Source organism: Nyctereutes procyonoides, unplaced genomic scaffold, assembly GCF_905146905.1.
Source record: "Nyctereutes procyonoides isolate TBG_1078 unplaced genomic scaffold, NYPRO_anot_genome, whole genome shotgun sequence".
NCBI classification, from domain to species: Eukaryota; Metazoa; Chordata; class Mammalia; order Carnivora; family Canidae; genus Nyctereutes; species Nyctereutes procyonoides.
Window position 1 is genome coordinate 26,267,044 of NW_026575133.1, and position 20,724 is coordinate 26,287,767.

At 47.8% G+C, this 20,724-nt stretch overlaps 1 protein-coding gene across 1 annotated transcript; it reads right to left on the reverse strand.

Moving 5' to 3' along the window:
- Nucleotides 1–17,357: 17,357 nt before the first annotated feature.
- NKX1-2 (NK1 homeobox 2) lies at nt 17,358–20,010 on the reverse strand. Its single transcript, XM_055345897.1, has 2 exons — nt 19,797–20,010; nt 17,358–18,079 (listed from the first exon to the last, which is right to left on the reverse strand). Exons 1-2 carry the CDS (start codon nt 20,008–20,010, stop codon nt 17,358–17,360), a joined length of 936 nt encoding a protein of 311 aa, XP_055201872.1.
- Nucleotides 20,011–20,724: the final 714 nt, after the last annotated feature.

Here is a 20,724-nt window from a genome sequence, read left to right on the forward strand (position 1 = left end):
TCTTGGGAACTCTTACAGAGCCCAGGAATCCTCTCTTAAGCCTTAGCAAGTAGGGACAGGTGTTCCTGAGTTCACGAAGGGGAGCATGACGCCCAAGATCTGAGTGGAACATCAAAATATGTTGCAATGCCTTTGGACTCTCAGATAAGATGCTCTTTAACAAAAAAAGTTTTCAAATGTGAGAAACTCCTGAGAATGTCTGGGTTTTATCTCTTCTCTCTTATCAGAAAAAAAAATGCAATAGGTACAAAGAACATGATAATATTTTATGGTTTCTCTACTGCTGTGTTATTTTGCAGCATAACATGACCTTGAAGGCCTGGACTGGAAAGCAGCTTGTTTTCAACCAAGAAACAGAGCTGTTCTGTTTGTATGCTAATTTTTTACTTGTGCAAGCTAGGAATATGTAAAACAAAACATCCTTTACAAAGATTTTTGAGTCTCTATAACTATTCATATATTCAAGTAATTAACTATTCAGGAGCCATAAATCAGGGAGATATAAAGACTGACCCTACAGTAGATAACCAACACCTAAATTAATTTTATTAGTTCACTCAACAAAGTCCCTTGAGTGCCTGCATGCCCAGTTCCACAAGGAGTTTTGAATCAGGCAAGAAGCACGTGGGTTACTTTAGTGAGAAAGAAACTCAAGAAGTGCTCTTTCAACAGGAGTGAAGTGATATCTGGCAACCCTGATCATCTAAAAAAGCTATAACTACACAAAAAGAGAAAAAGAGTCTTCACTTTCTCCTTAAAAAAAAAGATTTTATTTATTTATTCATTAGAGACACGACACACAGAGAGAGACAGGGAGAGGCAGAGACACAGGCAGAGGGAGAAGCAAGCTCCATGCAAGGAATCCTGATGTGGGACTCCGTCCCAGGACCCCAGGATCACGACCTGAGCCAAAGGCAGACACTTAACCACTGAGCCACCCAAGCGTCCCCCTTCATTTTCCCCTATAGGCAAGTCTCAATTATTCAATGACCAGAAAAATAACTTATGGATTCTGCAGGCCTTTGACTTTTCACTACTTCCTTCATTATCCACCTTCTTATTACTTGTTTAGTGCAGCCTACATATACTTGGCTTTGAATTAATTAAAAAGGAAAAATCCAAGCTGACAGCCAAAGAGAAACTCTGATCAAGAGACTCGGAAAATAAATGTTTCGTGATTTTTACCCAGCAGGAGAAATTTGCCTTCCCCCAGGTTATATTCAACCTAGAAAAATATCCTCACAAAAGACCCAGTAGCATACATGACTCCCTCCTGCTGCTACTGCACTGAGATGGGGTAGACAGTTGTGTCTGGGGGAGAGTAAACCTCTTTAGGACCAGAAGGGATCTGGCAGGAGCAGAGCTGGAGAGTAGATGGTAAAAGAGCCGGAGAGTAGATGGTAAAAGTTCTGAACTTAGTTCTGACCTGGGAATGATAGGCAGAGATTCAGAAATTCTGCAACTGAAACGCTAGTTCTGATAGTTCTGTCTGCCCCGAGTACGTCCATTCCCTCCCCAGCAGCTGAACTCCACTTAAGAAATCTAGCTGCAGGGATGCCTGGGTGGCTCAGCAGTTTAGAACCTGATTTCAGCCCGGGGCATGATCCTGGAGTCCCAGGATCAAGTCCCATGTCCCTGCATGGGACCTGCATGGAGCCTGCTTCTCTCTCTACCTGTGTCTCTGCCTCTCTCTGTATGTGTGCGTCTCTCATGAATAAAGAAATAAAATCTTGAAAAAAAGGGAAAAAAACAAAAAAGAAATCCAGCTGCATGGGGGCACCTGGGTTGGCTCAGTCAGTTGGGCATCTGACTGTTGGTTTCGGCTCAGGTCATGACCTCTGGGTTGTGGGATCTAGCCCCACATCCAAGCTACACACTCAGCAGGGAATCTGCTTAAGATTCTCTCTCTCTCCCCCTGCCCCTGCTTGCATGCACTCTAAATAAATAAATAGGTGGGACACCCTGGTGTCTCAGTGGTTGAGCGCCTGCCTTCAGCTCAGGGCATGATACTGGAGTTGCGGGATTGAGTCCCACATCGGGCTCCCTGCATGGAGCCTGCTTCTCTCTCTGCCTGTGTGTCTGCCTCTCTCTGTGTGTGTCTCTCATGAATAAATAAATAAAATCTTGGAAGGAAGGAAGGAAGGAAGGAAGGAAGGAAGGAAGGAAGGAAGGAAGGAGAAGAAAAAGAAGAAAGAAAGAAAGAAAGAAAGAAAGAAAGAAAGAAAGAAAGAAAGAGCAAGCTAGCTGCAGGTCCTCTCCTTCTCCACATGACACACTCCCTAGTGACAAAGGCCACAGGGGTCACACACCTGCAGTCTTTGTTTCACTACCATATACCTGTAGTTCTGTCTGTGTCTTATCATCCCGCTGACTCTATAAAGTTCTTGAAGCTGGAGCCTGTTTTTGCAGGATTTTTACAGCCTCCCATCTTCGTGGTACCTTTAGCAGAAATGATTATTCTACACTGCATTCCTGGGGGCAGGAATTAGTGGCAGAGCAAGTGGCCATTATGGGAGTATGATCCTGGGATTCCAGAAACCCAGGCTGCTCAAAGCCTTCCCCATTCTTGGATTAGTAACAGCCATTGAGATTAAAGACCTAGAAACCCCCGGGTTGAAGAAAAGAGAACACTTCAAACCATTATTGTTCATTAACACCCTGTTAGTTATCTAAGTGCTTAAGGAATGTCACTGGGTGTGGTAAGTTTATAACAATGAGTGCTGGAAGGAAGGAGGTGGACCCGTCCTTAGCATGGGTCATGAGATCTCCATATCTCATGGAGACAGAACTGGGTCCATATGGGGGGCCTCTGAGAGGGCCTTGGGAACTGGTGACTGTAGCTGGAGGACACCTTGTGCTTGAAAGGCTGAGTAAAGAAAGAATGGGAGGTTGAGGAGGTCAACCAGACTGATTTGGCTCACCCATCTAGAAGTAAAGCCTATTTCAATCAGCTGAACAGGTAGTGTTTAAAGAGACTCAGCTCGTGGAGCTGAAAAGTCAGTTAATTCTGAATAATGAAACATAATAAATAAAGTATTTTGAACATATGTATAGAGAGATGTAAGTGCATGGTAGATTTTAGAGCCGAAGAGTCTTGTTTTGTTTTGTTTTGTTTTGGCACTGAAGAGCTTTAAAGACGTAATCTAACACTTTTAAAGACAAACCCGAGACTCCCGAGGTAAAGGGTGCCAGTCAATGTTATAAGAAATAGGTAATGGAAAAGCAAAGAAGTCAGGTATTCCATCTTAATCAAATTCCATGCTTGAGACAATCAGAAGAAGGAATTTCAGGGGCACCTGGGTGGCTCAGTCGGTTAAGCATCCAACCCATGATGGTGGCTCAGGTCATGATCTCAGGGTCTTGAGAACCCCCTGTTGGGCTCCCTGCTGAGCAGAGATCCTATCTCCCTCCCTTTCTTCCCCACCCCCATATAAATAAATGAATCATCTTTTAAAAAAAGAAGAACTTTTTTTAAGATTGTATTTATTTGTTCATGAGAGACACACACAGAGAGAGGCAGAGACACAGGCAGAGGGAGAAGCAGGCCCCACGCAGGGAGCCCGATATGGGACTCGATCCCAGGACTCCAGGATCACACCCTGGCCCAAAGGCAGATGCTCAACCGATGAGCCACCCAGGCGTCCAGAAGAAGGAATTTCAACTAAGAACATAAAAAGTTAAAGTAAAAATTTTCACAAAACTCTAGGGAATTTGCAGCCATTCACGTTGGAAAATATTTATATTGCTCATTAATTTAAAACATAAGAGAAACCTCAAGTATTAGTTAAATATTTACATCCTTATCTGTCCAGGTACTAAGAAGCCCAGCATATTTTGCAATGACTTTTTTTTATTGATTCCGTGAAGGCCAACTCTGAGTGCCAAAACTTGGATAACTTTTATTTGAAGTTGGACAATCTAGAAGTCAATCCTGACTCCGCTCCTTAGCTGGCAACCTGAGACCCCATGGCTCACTTACCCACCTTGTAAAATGGGTTGTCCTGAGGATCACAGACAGATGTGACACTCTAAAACATCCAGTTACCTCAAAGCTACCCAGCGGCTCAAGCCACGGGGGCATTATTATTTTTATTTACAGTGATGAGTAAGGGTTCTTTTGCATGCAATCCTCATGATCATCATCTGGCCTTGACCCTTCCATGTTCTGCAGATTCCTACTGAAATCTAAGTAAATTGTGTATTGTACTTAGAAAGTTTGAGAAATTAAAAAGGCAACAATATTTTATTACTGGGATCTGCTGAAGTAAATTTCGTTTAGAAAAGGCAGGGGGGGGGGTGGGAAAGAAATAAAAGGCAGGGGATCCCTGGGTGGCTCAGTGGTTTAGCGCCTGCCTTGGGCCCAGGGTGTGATCCTGGAGCCCGTGGATGAGTTCCGGATCAGGCTTCCAGCATGGAGCCTGCTTCTCCCTCAGCCTCTGTCTCTGCCTCTCTCTCTCTCTCTCTCTCTCTCTCTCTCTCTCTCTCTATCATGAATAAATAAATACAATCTTAAAAAAAAAAGGAAAAGACAACTTTTTTTTTTAAATAGTCATTGAAGTGTTGCTCAGATCCTCAGACACTGTTCCCACCCTGGCCCTACAAATGACCACCCTAGAGTTTTCTAATCTGCTCCTTGGAGTTTGGGAAGCACAATTGGGCTGGATTTTATGTTAAGAATTTCACTCTGAGCTGGCCCTCTTCTGATCCATGAACAAGCTCTGGTCACACCTTCCTACGTGTTTAATTTTCTAAAGGAAGCTTGTGATAAATCCAGGGAGGTAGCCCAGTGTCCCACTGAGCAGATTATTAAAAGACAGTTCCAATTTTCTTCTTAATTTCCAAAGAGTGACATTCGAAGGAACTTTGGAAACCTTCCAATTGTGTATCTAGCTGTTTTTTTCTTTTCTTTGTTTCTTTCTCTCTCTCTTTTTTTTAAAAATAAATCTGTAGAACTACTTTCCTCTCTTGACACTTTCTCCTCCCAGCAACTTCTTTTTGTTTTGTAAATAGCTAATACCTTTGGCTCATTTACAAATGAAAAGTACAACCCAAGAAGTCTTCCTCCTGCCCCAAAGCAATGCAGTCGATATCCTCCACCAGGGGCAACCCTTTATATTAGCTTCTTTATCCTTCCGGGGTTACTTCATACAAATAGAACCAAATACAAATGCATGCTCTTATTTCCTCCACTTTCTAACACCCAAAAGAGCAGGTTACACAGACTCTTTTTACCTAGCCACATAAGAAGTCCTGGAGCACAGTCTGTGTCAACACAGAGAGATGGCCTGCATTCTTTTGTTTATAGCTGCATGAATATCCCCATTGCTGGACACTTAGATTATTTCCAATCTTTTGTTATTGCATACAGTGTCACAATACATAACCTCATCTCTGACATTTCATGAAGATGTATCTGTAGGATAAAGTCCTAGAAATAGGATTGCTGAGTCAAAGGACTGGCCTGCATTTTCAATTTCAAGGCTGAGACTCTAAATCCAGCTCTCAGACGATAGAGAGAGAGAGAGAGAAAAGCAGGCTACTTATTGTGTAATCCTGGACTTATCCCTGGACTGGTGCTGGTTTGCAATTAGTGCAGAAATTGAAAGCAGTTGAAAACTTGGAGTGGTTTCCCACTGCAGCATTCACCGGCATGGTCATATTTCTAAGCAGTTGGGTTTATTGATCTTATCCACCTATGATGACTGGTAAGAACAAAATTATGTCCCTTGCGAGGCAAAAGTTATGAATGACTTCTTTTTTAATGTGATGTGGCCTCAGATTTGTTATCCAAATTTCCAGAAAGGTAGTAGAAAAACAGAACCATCCCTGGACACCAGAGAATACAACAAAATTAGACTAATCAAAAAGTGAAAAAATATTTCAATCATTTAATAGCAATCGATTGAGTGCCAACACATTCCAGTGTGAGAGGTAAAAGATCCCCCAAAATATATGGGTGAATTGACAGGAAGAGAGAGAGACACAGAGAGAGAAACAGGCAGGCTGTCCCAGATAATAGGAGCAGACATGACATAATACAAAATGTAGTCGGTACTAAGTCCTGCAGAAGGAGCTGGCCGCCCAGGCAGAGAAGAGCAATGTATCAGGAATCATCCTGTCTGCCAGGATGCCAATCTTTATTTTGTTACTTTTTTAAAAAAGATTTATGTCTTTCATAGAAAGAGAGCGTGCGCACTTGCAAGTGAGGGAAGGGAGAGGGACAAATGGACTCCATGCCCTACCCGATGCAGGGATGCAGGGCTTGATCCCACAACCCTGAGATCATGACCTGAGCTGAAATCAAGAGTCAGATGCTCAACCCACCAAGTCACCCAGATGCCCCCAGGACACCAATCTTTAAAAAGTAGGAACGGGGTGTAAGGATGAAATAGGAATGTGCAGGAAGGAAATGTTAGAAATTTGATTTATATTTTATAATCTTATCCTTTGCAATGTATGTTTTTATTTTGCAATGTAAATAACCTATTAGCACTGTAGTAGACATTTCACAATTTAAGCAAATACATACACGGGGATGTAGGCTCACTATTTTTTATTCTGGAATACCACTGCACTGGTATGTGGCAGGACTAGAGGAGAGGGATCTGGTCTGTCTTGTGCACCAGTGTACTCCCAGGGACACAGTGCCTGACCCACAGCAAGCAAAGAAGGATTATGTGGGATCTGATTCAGCTTTGAAAATAAGTGTTGGTCTCAAAGGCCCAGCTGCTTCTGTAGGTATGTTTGCTAAATATTGAAGCTTCCAAAGAGAAAGGACAAAACATCCTATATCTGTCCTGCCATGAAATTGTTATTCTAACATAGTATTTTTGTCTTCTGGAGTTGAAAGAAAAATTAGAAATCCACTGGCAAATCCAATTACCTGGGTTTATACTCCATAAACCTTGCTGCCAGGAAGCAATACATTTCTCTACACCATTGAAAGTAGTTCTACTTAAAATTATTTTGGGGAGGGATCCCTGGGTGTCTCAGCGGTTTAGTGCCTGCCTTCAGCCTAGGGCGTGATCCTGGAGTCCTGGGATCGAGTCCCGCATCGGGCTCCCTGCATGGAGCCTGCTTCTCTCTCTGCCTGTGTCTCTGCCTCTCTCTCTCTCTCTGTCTCTCATGAATAAATAAATTTAAAAGAATTATTTTTGGGAGCACCAGGGTGGCTCAGTAGGTTAAGCGTCTGCCTTTGGCTAAGGTCATGATCCCTGGGTCTTGCAATTGAGCCCCAAGTCAGGCTCCCTGCTCAGCAGGAAGTCTGCTTCTTCCTCTCCCTTGCTCCTCTCTTGCTTTCTCTTTCTTGAATGAATGAATGAATGAATGAATGAATAAATAAATAAATAAATAAATAAATAAATAAATAAATAAAATATTTTCAAACAATTATTTTGGAAAACTAAGATGGAGCTAGAAAGTTTGTAAGGGAGAAAGAAACAATTATGACTCATCTCAGGAAAACAAGTAACTGATTCTTGGAACTTATCCTGGTAATCCCATTAACTTCTATGATAATAGTGTTTTATCAATGTTTTGCCACACCCTGGGAGTTATAAATGTCTGGCAAGACCTTTGTATAACACAAATCAGATCATTTGAACTAGCACAGCAGAGGTGGCATTAGTGGCATATTTATGTCTAGCCTGAATTCCAAATGACATCAGTGCTAAGGAGAGTGTTCCTTCATAGAGAAACAGCGACAAGAAGGCCATGGCATTTTCTACACTCTGTTGTACCAAGTGCACAGCCGTCTGTGATTGTCACTCCCCCCACCTCTCCTCCCTTGCCTGGATCCATAAACCAGGATCTCTCTGTTGCACTTCCCAGATGCTAGAAGAGCACCTGGCACACAGCAGGTGCTCAATAAGTCTTTGTGCAAAGGAAGGGAGGAGGGAGTCTTTGAACTATATGTTTATTTTAATATACAAAAAAAGTTGGAGGAGGGATATGTGGTTTTTTTAATATTTTATTGATTTATTTATGACAGACACAGAGAGAGACAGGCAGAGGAAGAAACAGGCTCCATGCAGGGAGCCTGATGTGGGATGTGATCCTGGGACTCTGGGATCACACTCTGAGCTGAAGGCAGTCACTTAACCCCTGAGCCACTCAGGCGTCCCGGGATATGTGTTTTGAATACATAAAGAATTATTAAAATTCAACAAAAAGACAACCCAATTAAAAAATGAGAAGGTTTGAATGTACATTTTTTCAAAAATATATAAATGGCTAACATACACCTGAAAAGATGCCCAATATCATTAGTGATTAGAGAAATACAAATCAAAATCCAATGAGATACACTTCACACACTAGATTGGTTTCAATTTAATTCAAACTTTTAAAATATTTTATTTATTTATTCATGAGAGACAAAGAGAGAGGCAGAGACACAGGCAGAGGGAGAAGCAGGCTCCTGCGAGGAGCCCGATATGGAACTCCATCCCAGGGCTCTAGGATCATGACCTGAGCCAAAGGAAGACGCTCAACCCCTGAGCCACCCAGGAGCCCCAGATTGGCTTTAATTTTAAAATAATAATAATAAAAAGTGTTGGTGGGCAGCCCTGGTGGCTCAGTGGTTTAGCACCGCCTTCAGCCCAGGGGTGTGATTCTGGAGACTCAGGATCAAGTCCTACATTGGGCTCCCCGCATGGAGCCTGCTTCTCCCTCTGCCTGTGTCTCTGCCTCTCTCTCTCTCTCTCATGAATAAATAAATAAAATCTTTAAAAAAATAAAAATAAAAAATAAAGGGCAGCCCAGTGGTGTAGCGGTTTAGCGCCGCCTGCAGCCCAGGGTGTGATCCTGGAGACCCGGAATCGAGTCCCACGTCAAGCTCCCTGCATGGAGCTTGCTTCTCCCTCTGCCTGTCTCTCTGCCCCTCTCTCTCTGAATAAATAAATAAATAAATAAATAAATAAATAAATAAATAAATAATAAATAAATAAAAATCTAAAAAAATAAAAATAAAAAATAAAAAGTGTTGGTAAGGATGTGGAGAAATCAGAACCCTCATACATTGCTGATGGGAAAAGTACAGTACTCTAGCTGCTGTGCAAAATAATCTGGGATTCCTCAATGGCTTAACACAGAATGGCCACTCCTACTTACACATTGAAAAGAACTGGGGCACCTGGGTGGCTCAGTCCGTTAAGCTGCTGCCTGAGGCTCAAGTCATGATCCTGGAGTCCTGGGATGGAGCCCCACATTGGGCTCCCTGCTCACCTGGGAGTCTGCTTCTCCCTCTGCCTCTCACCCGGTTTGTATGCGCTCTCTCTCTTAGATAAAAAAATAAAATCTTTAAAAATAAATAAATAAGCTTAAAGAACTTAAAGTGTTTTGAGAGATTAAGTGTGACTCACATGTAAGGTATTTTTATTAAGTTGTTTGTGAATTTATCAGATAAGACATGGTATCTTTTTGATATCTCCTGAATAACTGCCATTTGCTCCAATTCACCAATATTACTGTACTGATTTATATGGAAGGAAGCTAATTTCAAATCAGAGACAGGCTTGAACTTTGATGTCTTTAGAAAGATTCCATCAGAATCTTGCTTAAAGGGAAGTGGGGATTTTTAGGTTCCAAGAGGAGTTGATTTGTTTCCTTCTTCCCATAGATATATTCATAGGAACTAAATATTCTGAATCCCTGAATCCCTGAGAACTTGGAGTTACTTAGCCAGCCACAATGATGATGTACCAAAGAGAATCTCCCATGCAAAACTGGAATCCCTTAGAAGAAAATGCAGTTGTGAAAGAGAACTTTCTTTTTTTTTTCTAAGATTTTATTCATTTATTCATGAAGAGACACAGAGAAAGAGGCAGAGACATAAGCAGAGGGAGAAGCGGGCTCCATACAGGGAGCCCGATGTGGGACTTGATCTAAGGACCCTGGGATCATGACTTGAGCCAAAGGCAGATGCTCAACCACTGAGCCACCCGGGTGCCCCAGAAGAGAACTTTCAAAAAGGGAATAAACTAGCTATTTATTTATTTATCTTTTTTTTAAATAAACTAGCCTTTTTTTTTAAATGATAGTTACAGAGAGAGAGAGAGAGAGAGAGAGATGCAGAGACACAGGCAGAGGGAGAAGCAGGCTCCACGCACTGGGTGCCCGACGTGGGATTCGATCCCGGGTCTCCAGGATCACGCCCCCGGCCAAAGGCAGGCGCCAAACCGCTGCGCCACCCAGGGATCCCTAAACTAGCCTTTTAATGGTTATTCTTAAACCTTCCTGCACATCCGTGTTAATTTTGGATCTCGTGGATATGGTGCTCTGTAAGTGCTATCTAACTCTCTCCCACACCTGGCCTCTTCTACCTTCGGATCTGCAAGTTATTTAGAAGCAAAGAGAACATTTTGTAAACGTATTAACTATGCACGAAAGAAAATGGTTCAAAGAAGGGAATCGATTTCGTAAAATAAATCATTTTCTAAGATTGTCCACTCAGCTATTTTGTGTGGACTGTCTACTGTTCTCTCCCGCCCCCAGTGTTCTTGGCCAGGTTACATCTTGCGAAGGATGAGCACTGTGTGATTAGCAGCTGCCTGGAAGAGCGTTTATTTAAAATGCAGTCCCGGGGCACCTGGCTGGCTCAGTCAGCTACCTACATAAGCCAATTTATACATTGGCAGGGAGAACCTTAACATTTGCTGAGAGTGTACCGTGCACCTCTCAGGCTCAAAAAACTTGCAAAAATTCACCTCAGATTGCAGAGCTAGTACACGGTAGAGAGGAAATAAAGGGTCGTCCTCTTTTTTGGCTCCATAAACTACCATGGTCACAGAAAAGATAGGGATACACAGAGTGTAATCTACCCTGTGCCTGGGAACTCATTTGCTTAATAAATTCCCACCATCCACAAAGGTTGGCACACAATGGGTACTCCGTACATGTCTGTGGCAGGAAGGAAAGAGGCAGAGGACAGAGGAAGGACGAGCAATGGAATACTCTTTCTTTCTAATATTGACACTTACCTGTAACTACAAAATGCCCAAATAGCTATCAGATCAATAAAAAAAAAAAACTTTACCAAATACTTGTATATGATTGGTGGCCTGATGTACAATTTAAATCATCCCGATTACACCAGGAGGGACATGATGTTAATTTGTCTAATTTTGGTGATGTGAATGAATGTGATTAGTTGGTCAAGGAATATCCTCCAGATTTCAGCACTGTAAAGAAACCCATTTCCATTTGTAATTAATATAATAATTTATGGGCTGATATTTGAGACCCTATGATATTCCCAGTTAAAAAAAAATCATCCTGGAGTCATTAGGCCCAGCTTTCAGGCTCTGCCCTTCTCTCTCTCTCTTTTATTTTTTATATTTTATTTATTTATTCATGAGAGACACAGAGAGGCAGAGATACAGGCAGAGGGAGAAGCAGGCTCCATGCAGGGAGCCTGACACAGAACTCGATCCCAGGTCTCCAGGCTTGCACCCTGGGCCGAAGGCAGGTGCTAAACCACTGAGCCACCCAGGTTGCCCTCTGCTGTTCTCTTACTCTCTGTGTTACCTTGGGCTGGTCACAAAACCTCACTGAGTCTCAGTTTCTTAGGTAATACAGATGACCTTATGTAAGTCACCTCCTCTAAGACTCAGTTATTTATTTATTTATTTATTTATTTAAAAAATATTTTATTTATTTATTCATGAGAGACACACAGAGAGGCAGAGACATAGGCAGAGGGAGAAGCAGGTTCCCTGTGGGGAGCCTGATGCAGGACTTGATCCCAGGACCCTGGCATCACGCCCTGAGCTGAAGACATTCAACCACTGAGGCACCCAAGCGTCCCAAGACTCAGTTTATTTTATCAGCAGGCGGATCTGACCAGGCACTTCACCAAAACAGATCCCCAAGGGCCAACTGGCATATGGAGAGATGATCAACATCGTTACCCACTGGGAAATGAAATTTAAAACCAGAATGTGATACTACTACATATCTTCCAGAATCATCAACACTTGATGTTAGCCAAAAGGCGAAGTGATTACTTCCAGGATCATCGCATGATAAAGGTGGTCGTTCCTATGTGTTGGGAGGATCTGGAACACCTACAACTCTCCTTCCTTGCAGGTGGGGATGTAAATTGTTACCACCAAAAAATGGATTGGCTGTATCTACTAAAGCCCTGCGTATGTGCACCCAATAACCCCACTGCTATATTACCGATGAAAGCATGAAGATACATTTACCAAAAGAAGTGTGTAAGACCATAATCAAAATAACGAAAGAATGGGCAGCCCGGGTGGCTCAGCAGTTTAGCGCCACCTTCAGCCCAGGGCCTGATCCTGGAGACCTGGGATCAAGGCCCACGTCGGGCTCCCTGCATGGAGCCTGCTTCTCCCTCTGCCTGTGTCTCTGCCTCTCTCTCTCTCTGTGTCTCTCATGAATAAATAAATAAAATCTTTAAAAAAAATAATGAAAGAATATTTGCTTACCCACCAACAGTAGAATAAATAAGTTGTGTATACAATAACACGCCAACCGGAATAGGAATGAATAACGCACAACATGGATGAAACTCATAAGTAATGTTGAGCAAAGACATCCAGGCACAGAAGAGTACATACTGGGGATCCCTGGGTGGCGCAGCAGTTTGGTGCTGGCCTTTGGCCCAGGGTGTGATCCTAGAGACCCGGGATCAAGTCTGGGGTAGGGCTCCCTGCATGGAGCCTGCTTCTGTCTCTGCCTCTCTCTCTGTGTGTGACTATCATGAATAAATAAATAAAATAAAAAAAAGGAAGAGTACATACTGTAGGATTCCATTTTTATAATTAAAAGAAAAGAAAACCAGACACAATGAATTGATGTGGTTAGATGTCGGGATAGTGGTTACCCTAGGGGAGGTAATTATTGGAAAGGGACCCAAGGGGTCTCTGAGGGGCTCATTTGTTCTGTTTCTTGATCTGAATGATGATTAAGGGTGAATATTTTTAAATATTTTATTTTTAAGTAATCTCTACACCCAAAATGGGGCTTTCACCTACAACCCTGAGCTCCAGTTGCACACTCCACCAGCTGAGCCAGCCAGGTGTACTTTTTTTGTAAAAATGCACCAAGCTGTACACATCTGGTATTTTCAGTTTTCTGAACGTTTATTATACTGCAATAAAAATGTGGTAAATGAGGTGGTTGGGCTAGGTACAGCGTGCTTAATGTCCTTTCTAGCTTCAAGTGGAATAACAGCTACCTTCATTGTGCCAGGCACTGAGCTAAGTGTTTTCAGCACAAAGACTCTGTAGTCCCCTGAGCTAGGCACGTGGTGAGGGAATGGAGCCCCAAAGACACAGGGAACTTGCCAAATTCACATATGGACTCAGAGTTGGAAGTGGCTTTAAGCCCAGCCACTCAGAGGCCAAGGGCCTCCTCTATAGTCCTTGAAAACCACAGCTCAAGAGAACCACGGAGGGTTAGGTGTGGCAAGTAAGGCTTTCTCTGGCTGCCCCCCTCCAAGAGCGACCCTCCTCCAAGGCTCTCTTTTTGTCTCCATAACTGGGCTCCTATGGGATCTGCCTCCAGCTCCCAGCTGGAGGTGGAGGGGGCACTTCCTGTGTCTCTTTCCCTAAGTGGCTCTTCCCACTTCATTGACCCTTAGATGCTTCCATTTACTGACTCTAAGGTGGAATTACATTTTTAAGTGTACTCATTAGCATTTATTGGAGAATATCTTTTAGCCTACTCATAATGTTTAAAGCTAATTAAGTTGGTTCCTTTTTTTTTTTTAAACATTTTGTGTATTTATCTGAGAGAGGGAGAGAAAGCACAGAAAGAGAGGGAGAGGGAGAAGCAGACTCCCCACGGGGCAGAGAGGCTGCTGCCCACGCACCTAAAGCTAGGTAATTAGGTTCTTATTAGTTATTTCTTTTTTTTATTTTATTTTATTTATTTATGATAGACACAGTGAGAGAGAGAGAGAGAGAGAGAGAGAGAGAGAGAGAGAGAGAGGCAGAGACACAGGCAGAGGGAGAAGCAGGCTCCATGCACCGGGAGCCCGATGTGGGATTCGATCCCGGGTCTCCAGGATCGCGCCCTGGGCCAAAGGCAGGCGCTAAACCGCTGCGCCACCCAGGGATCCCTTATTAGTTATTTCTAAAAAGACAAATACACCAAATTGATGTGTGCCAATAAAATGGATGGGGATTTCTCAATGTACGGTATGCTCTCCACTCCCTCCCTTAAACACATGTAGCTCCTTGGCTGTGTGGTTTCAAGTGGGGGATCTGCAATGGTAATTTTAATTAATTAATTAATTAATTAATTCATGAGAGACACAGAGAGAGCGAGAGAGAGGCAGAGACATAGACAGAGGGAGAAGCAGGCTCCATGCAGGGAGCCTGACGTGGGACTATCCCGGGTCTCCAGGATCATGCCCTGGGCTGAAGGCAGCGCTAAACTGCTGAGCCTCCGGGGCTGCCCTGCATGGTCATTTTTAACAGCAGAAGTCCATGACCAGAGGTGCCTGGGTGGTTCAGTTGGTTAAGCATCTGCCTTCAGTTGGTTAAGCATCTGCCTTCAACTCAGGTCCTGATCCCAGGGTCCTGGGACAGAGTCCCACATGGGGCTCCCTGTTCAGCAGGCAGTCTGCTTCTCCCCCTGCTTGTGCTCTCTTTCTGTGTCAAATAAATAAATAAAATATAAAAGAAGAGAAAAGAAATCTATGCCCAATGGACACCCCAAGCCTAAAAAGTAATTTGCCAGGCTCTTCATGGGGGTATTAAGAACTTGTAAGTCTAAGAAGTTAATGTCCTAAAAATCTGGTACCTAGGTGTTGACCTAATTTCGTCGCCACTAATAAAATTCTGTAAGATGCTTCACTTTTGCCATGAAAATGGCCCTGTGTGTTTGTATATACTGCCTGCCAGTGGTACGGCCACTATGTGTTTATCTAGCATGGGTTTGGAAAAGCATCTAGCATGGCATGAAAAAGTAGCATGGAACAAATACCCTCGATTTGTGGAGACTAGCAGGGAGAGGGAGACATATCCTATACAAACTCCAATAATTATAAAATTAGTTTAAAACTTGGCCAACAGAGAACAAGAAATAGTTAAATGAGAAATCATTACAAAAAAGGATTTATTAGACAAACACATCAATAGATTGAGTCTAAGGATTTGGTCGGAGAGCCACTGGGCCTTTCAAAGCAGCAGAAGTCCAAAGTCACATACTTGGAGTGACTGCTACAATTTGTAGAAACAAGAAAAATGAGGAATGACAGCACTCCATGCTAGTCCACAGACAGATAAGCCTCCCACCTCCCTCCCTAGTCCCTTTCTGTTCAACTGGCGTCTTCTGTGACTCTGGTACCTGAGAGAAATGGAATGTTTCCCACATCTTACAGAAATTCAGTTTCTCGTTACAGATCTTGCCTCTGTGCACCTGGACTGCCTGTTCATGACACAAGGGTTGTTGCTTTTCAAAATCCAATGAACAGTTCTTGAGGGAGTGTTTCTCAAAAGGTAAAGTGAATAAAACATTCTCATCTATAGTAACTGCATTTCTAATCTCATGTGGCATCAATTGTCTTCTAGAAAGTTACAATGTGCTGTTTGGGGACACTCTTGTTTAACATAGAAGGAGAAGAGTAATTAGTACCGGATATGTAATTAAATGATACCCATTCTCAAATCTTGTAAGAGTCCTGTGAATAGGAAGTTTTCACTTAATTTATCAGAAGCAGGGGAAATCTTCTATCATTCCTGATTATAACAGAACTAGACATTTTAAAATTGTATCATGTGTTCATGACACCAAACTGGGTTTGCTTTATAAGAAGCCTTTGATCATTAAATTGTTAATGGCACAGGCTATCAATGAGGAGTAAGCAGTATGGTGTCTGTGTAGGTGTCAGTGGGCCTCAAATAACAAAGGTGAGAATGAGATAGACGTGACCTGATTTGGGAACATTGGGGTTTCTGAGATGTGAGCTCCACACATAATACATAGAAAACTAAGGGCAGTATTCCAAACAGATCTGACATGAGAATTTTATAAAACAGCTAGTTTTTTCAAGGGCATAATAAAAGTAGCAGTTTCAACGAAGGGCCATGCGTTAAGTTCCCACGGTTGGATCCATGATGGAAATGTCTTTGCTTCCAAGGCCCTCCTGCAGCCCAAGAACTACTTCTTTCACACCCGTGACAATCTTTCGCATGTTATGCCATCCTAGAGTCTGTTTGGAACAAGGATTGCTCTAGGGGAAGCTCTAAAAATGTTGAGTTTGTGCCTTTAAAAAATAGTCTGATTCATGACTTTCGTGTGTAGCAGGAGAGCTGTGCTCTCTCGGCACTCTTCACTATTTGGGAGCGTAGGCAACGCCAGGACAGATGTATGAGAAGTATCAAATATTGCAAATCGAATACTGCAGAGCAAAACAGGCGGCCTGAGGCACAGACGTCAAGATTTTGGTTGAGCCACTAGTCCGTTCATTAACATTTTTAAGCAACGGAGGCCTTGGCCTGGTTGGTCAAAGCTGCTCTCAAAATCTGCGGGACAGTGGAACCGCATGTGCGTGAGCAGGTTAAGTCTAGCCAGAAAGTCACTAACATTTCTTAGCAGAAACTTCTGGTCTTCTTAGAAAAGTAAAATACCTGTTCTCTCAGGGACAGCCTGTGGGGAATCTGTTTGGAACAAGAACTGCGCTCAAGTCCCAATCTTAAACGAAGATCTAAAAATGTGCAGTTTTGTGCATTTAAAAATAGTCCATTTCACAGCGGCAGTGTGTGTGCTCGTGGACCCAGCTCGTTCAGTATCTGGGGGGAATCGCTGGGTTTGGGCCAAACATCGAGTATGGAAAGGGAAACAATCCGCTTGGGAAGGGGGGAGGCTGCTTACCCTCCGAGGGAGCTAAAAGGTTGGAAGAAGCCTCCATCCTAGCGTGAGCGACGGGCGGGCAGGAGGAAGTCTTGGCTCCCCCGAATCTCCATCCCCTCCATCCCCGCGGCGGCCGCAGCAGCCCTGCTCGGGACACGCAGACCCCAGAGCTGCCTGGAGCCTGAGCGAAGGAGAAGAGCCAGGGGCAGGAGCGGGAAGCGCAGAGGACAGCGGGGACGCCGGGCCCCTCCTTGACCCCCTCCGTGGCCCGCGGGGGTTCCGGGGGGGGGGGCCGGGAGAGGGGAGAGTCGAGGGGGGAAAGGCCGGAGCGCGCCCCGCCGTGCCCCCTGCTGGCGCCTCCCGACCGCCGGGAGCGAAGGGGCGCGCAGGCCGCAGCTCGCCACGAGGGGGCGGTCCCTGCGCGTGGGCGCCCCTCGGTGGAACCGGGAGCCGCACGGCCACGCAGTCACTCGTGAGTTCCGACCCGGGTGGGCCCCCGAGAGGCCCGAGAGGCCCGAGAGGCGCCGGGTTCACAGGTGCGGGGCGTAGAAAGGGCTCAGGTAGGAGGGCCCGAGGAAGGATGCAAAGGGGCCCCCGGCGGCGGCGGCCGGCGGCGGGAAGGAGCTGGCGGCGGGGAAGAGGACGTTGGCCGCCGAGTAGGAGGGGAAAGTCTGGAAGGGCAGCGCGGCCGGGCCCGGCGCTCCCGGGCTGCCCCCCGCGCCGCCGCCGCCGCCGCCGCCCGCGCCCGCCGCCGGCCCCGGCGCCCCGGGCTGGGGCGCGCCGCTCCCCGCCTGCGCCGCCCCGTCGGCGCCGGGGTTCTGCTTCTTCCACTTGGTCCTGCGGTTCTGGAACCAGATTTTGACCTGCGTCTCGGTGAGGCTGAGCGACAGCGCGAGGTTCAGGCGCTCGCACACCGACAGGTAGCGCGTGGCCCGGAACTTGCTCTCCAGGGCCACCAGCTGCTCGTAGGTGAAGGCGGTGCGCGCGCGCCTCGGCCTGGCGCAGCGGGGCTCGGCGCGCCGCCGCCGGGGCCGCGGGGAGCCGGGCGAGCCCGGGGAGCCCGCGAGCCCGCGGGGGCCGCGCGCCGCCGCCGCCAGCGCCGCCGCCCGGGGCTCGGGGGAGCGCGCCGGGGCCGCCTGCAGGCGCTCAGCCCGCCCGTGCGGCCGCCGCGCGCCCGCGTCCTCGGCTTCCTCGTCCTCGGCCTCCGAGCCTTCCAAGGGGGACGCCGCGCCCGCGCCGCGCTGCGCAGCATCTAGCGGAGAAGGGGAGCGTGACCAGAAGCCCGGAACGACCCAGTCCCTCGGGGTCGCCGGACCCCCCCCCCCGCCCTCTTCTCCAGCGCCCCCAGCCCTGCGCATCCCCGGCCTCTCGCTCCCTCCACCACCCCGCGGGCACGCATCCTCGCAAACCCTTCCCAGGAGCTGGGGTTTAGGGGTGCGGTGTCCTCTTGCCCCTTACGCATTCGCTATCTAGCATCTAGCGGACGTCCAAGAAATGAATTTGCAATGAATGAATGACGATCCCCCATTAAGAATATATAATAACCATATTGCTCGGTATCGGGCGGGTGGGAGCACTGTTCAAGGGTGGAGACATCGAGATGTCGGGTGCGTTCAGGGCTCAGTCTCCCTCCCTCCCTAGTCCCTAGAAGCCTATTTTGGTCTGGAACTCCTAGCAATTAAAAAAAGAAGTTATTAAGCTCCCTTTCCCCCCTCCCCCCCTTTAAAGTGAAATTCCCTCTTTCCCATCTTCTCTCTCCTGCCGTGTTAATAGAGTTTCAGATTTGTGCGGGACCGGATCGATAGATGTCATCTATTAAAGGTAAGTTTTAATCGAACAATATTAGGATCAGACAGGGAAAGGGGGTTTGAAGTCGGTACCTGCAAGCTGCGGGCAGGAGATATGCAGGCTCCAGTAATAGAATATCGATCATGGCTGTGGGGGGAGGGGAGCGCAGCCCCTCGGAGGGGCGATCGGAACAATTACCGGGCGGACTGCCCGGGCCCAAGCACAGCCGCCAGAGGCGCCCTGAGACCCCAGACAATCACCGCCAAACTTAGGGAGGAGAAGTGGGTGGGTGGGTGGGTGGGGGGGGGGGGGCTGTGCCGCATCCAGCCTCTCTCGGACTTGCGCCCCTGGCTCCGCGTCCCTGCAGGGAACCTCGTGCCCACGCTCCACCCAGCACGGATCCCGCTGTCTTTTGTCCCTCCTTCCAGACACAAACTCTCGCAGACCTCTCATCGGGTGCCCGCCAGAGTTAGGAGTAAGTGAAAAAGCTTTCCAGGAGAAAGGACCAAAGGCCTCCCATCACCCCGCCCCACCCCTGCTCCCGCCCCAGTCGACGATTGGGTCTGGGGAGAGAGGGCCGAGAGCGTGGGGCAGCGGAATCTCTGCAGGTGCCTAGTTGGCTGGACGTGGGCACTAGGTGCGCACACCTGACCTCGCACTCCAAGACACCGACGCATGATTTAGCCTCAGCTCCCTGATCCGTAAAATGGGGGCAATGTTCATGATGCTGTGTACACCTCGCAGGTTCTGAAGTTTTCCGTGACTTTTATCTCAGTCTCTGCTCTAGGCCCTGGCACGTGCTGGGTGCACTAAATGCCCCATCAGCGAATGGGCCTGGATAAGGTGGACGCTGGCTGTTTAGTTTCCAGCGCGAGCAAAACAGCTGTGGTGCTAAGTGGCTTGGCCGGTGAGCAGGGACGGACTTGGGTAGGCAAATCCCTGACCCAGGATGCGGGGGCGGGGGGGGGGGGGCGGCTCTCTTCTGCCTCAGTTTAGTTCCAACACAGAGACGAGGCGACACTTTGCACCTTGTCCTGTGCGCTTTCTCTCTTTGGTGAAGGCTCCGCTAACGACCACTCACTCGGTCCCTGGTGGTCCACCCACGTCCCAACCCCCCCGCCCCCCCATCGCATCCCCTGGGCTGGGGCTTCCCGGGACCCGGGGCCGCCTCGCGTCCTTACCCGAGGGCTCCCGCTGCCGAGCTGAGTCCCCTGGGCTGGCGTCCTTCCCCGCGTCGGCCTCTGCCAAACTTTTCTTGGCTTCCCGGGGAGCAGGGCGCACGGCCGGGAGCGCAGCGCGGGTGAATTTCTGCGGGTCCAGGATGTCCAGGACCGAGAAGGAGATCTTGTGGTGGGAGGGAGCCGCCTTGGCCCCGCCGTCCTGCCATGCCAGCATGCCCGCCGCCCGCGGGCTCGAGGCCGGCGGCGCGGGGTCCGGGACGGCCGCGCTCGGGCTCGCCTGCGGCTGTGGCTGGGCCGCGGCTCTCCGGCCGGGAGGAGGGTCCAGGCGGCCAAGTGGAGCTGGGGAGGGGCACGCGGGGGCGGGGGCGGGGCCGGGACGGAGCGGCGGGGGCGCTGCGCGGGGATTGGCACTCGCGCGGCCCAGACCCCCGCCACGTGCGGGGCGCGCTCGCAGCTGCCCCGGGCCTGCCCCGCGCCTGCCCCGCGCCTGCCCCGCGCCGCGCGGGGGCAGCTCGCCTCGGCACGGGGGCGCCCGCGTGAGCCCGGCGCGCGCGCCCGCCCGTACCTCGCCGCCGGCTCCGCGCGCCTCCGCCCGGCCCGCGGGGACTCCGGCTGTGCGCGAGCGAGGGATCGCGGGCCGGTTCCATCCTGGGGATGCCCCCTCCCCCATGCACGCGCTGCCTCGGGCTCGGGTTTGTGACTTCTCCCCGGTGACTCTGAATTGGGGATGTAATTAAGGCCGGCAGCGATTTACTGGAAGGCAATGCCCTGCACACCTCCTGCCCCGCCGGGGAATCTCAGTGAGGGCCTCAGACCTGGCCACCGCGGCTTCAAAGCTCTAAGGTTCTCGCAATTTACAGTTTACAAAGCCCCCGGGCTTGCGCGGCCTCACTGGGTTCTCTGAGCATCCCTCTGAGGTGGGAGCGGC

Bases quoted from the DNA above. Each gene is read 5' to 3' on its own strand.
- NKX1-2 (XM_055345897.1), bottom strand. From the start codon at position 20,010: ATGCTGGCATGGCAGGACGGCGGGGCCAAGGCGGCTCCCTCCCACCAC. The intron at 18,080-19,796 runs GTAAGGACGCGA...CTTCTCCGCTAG, and splicing joins TCGGCAGCGGGAGCCCTCGG to ATGCTGCGCAGCGCGGCGCG.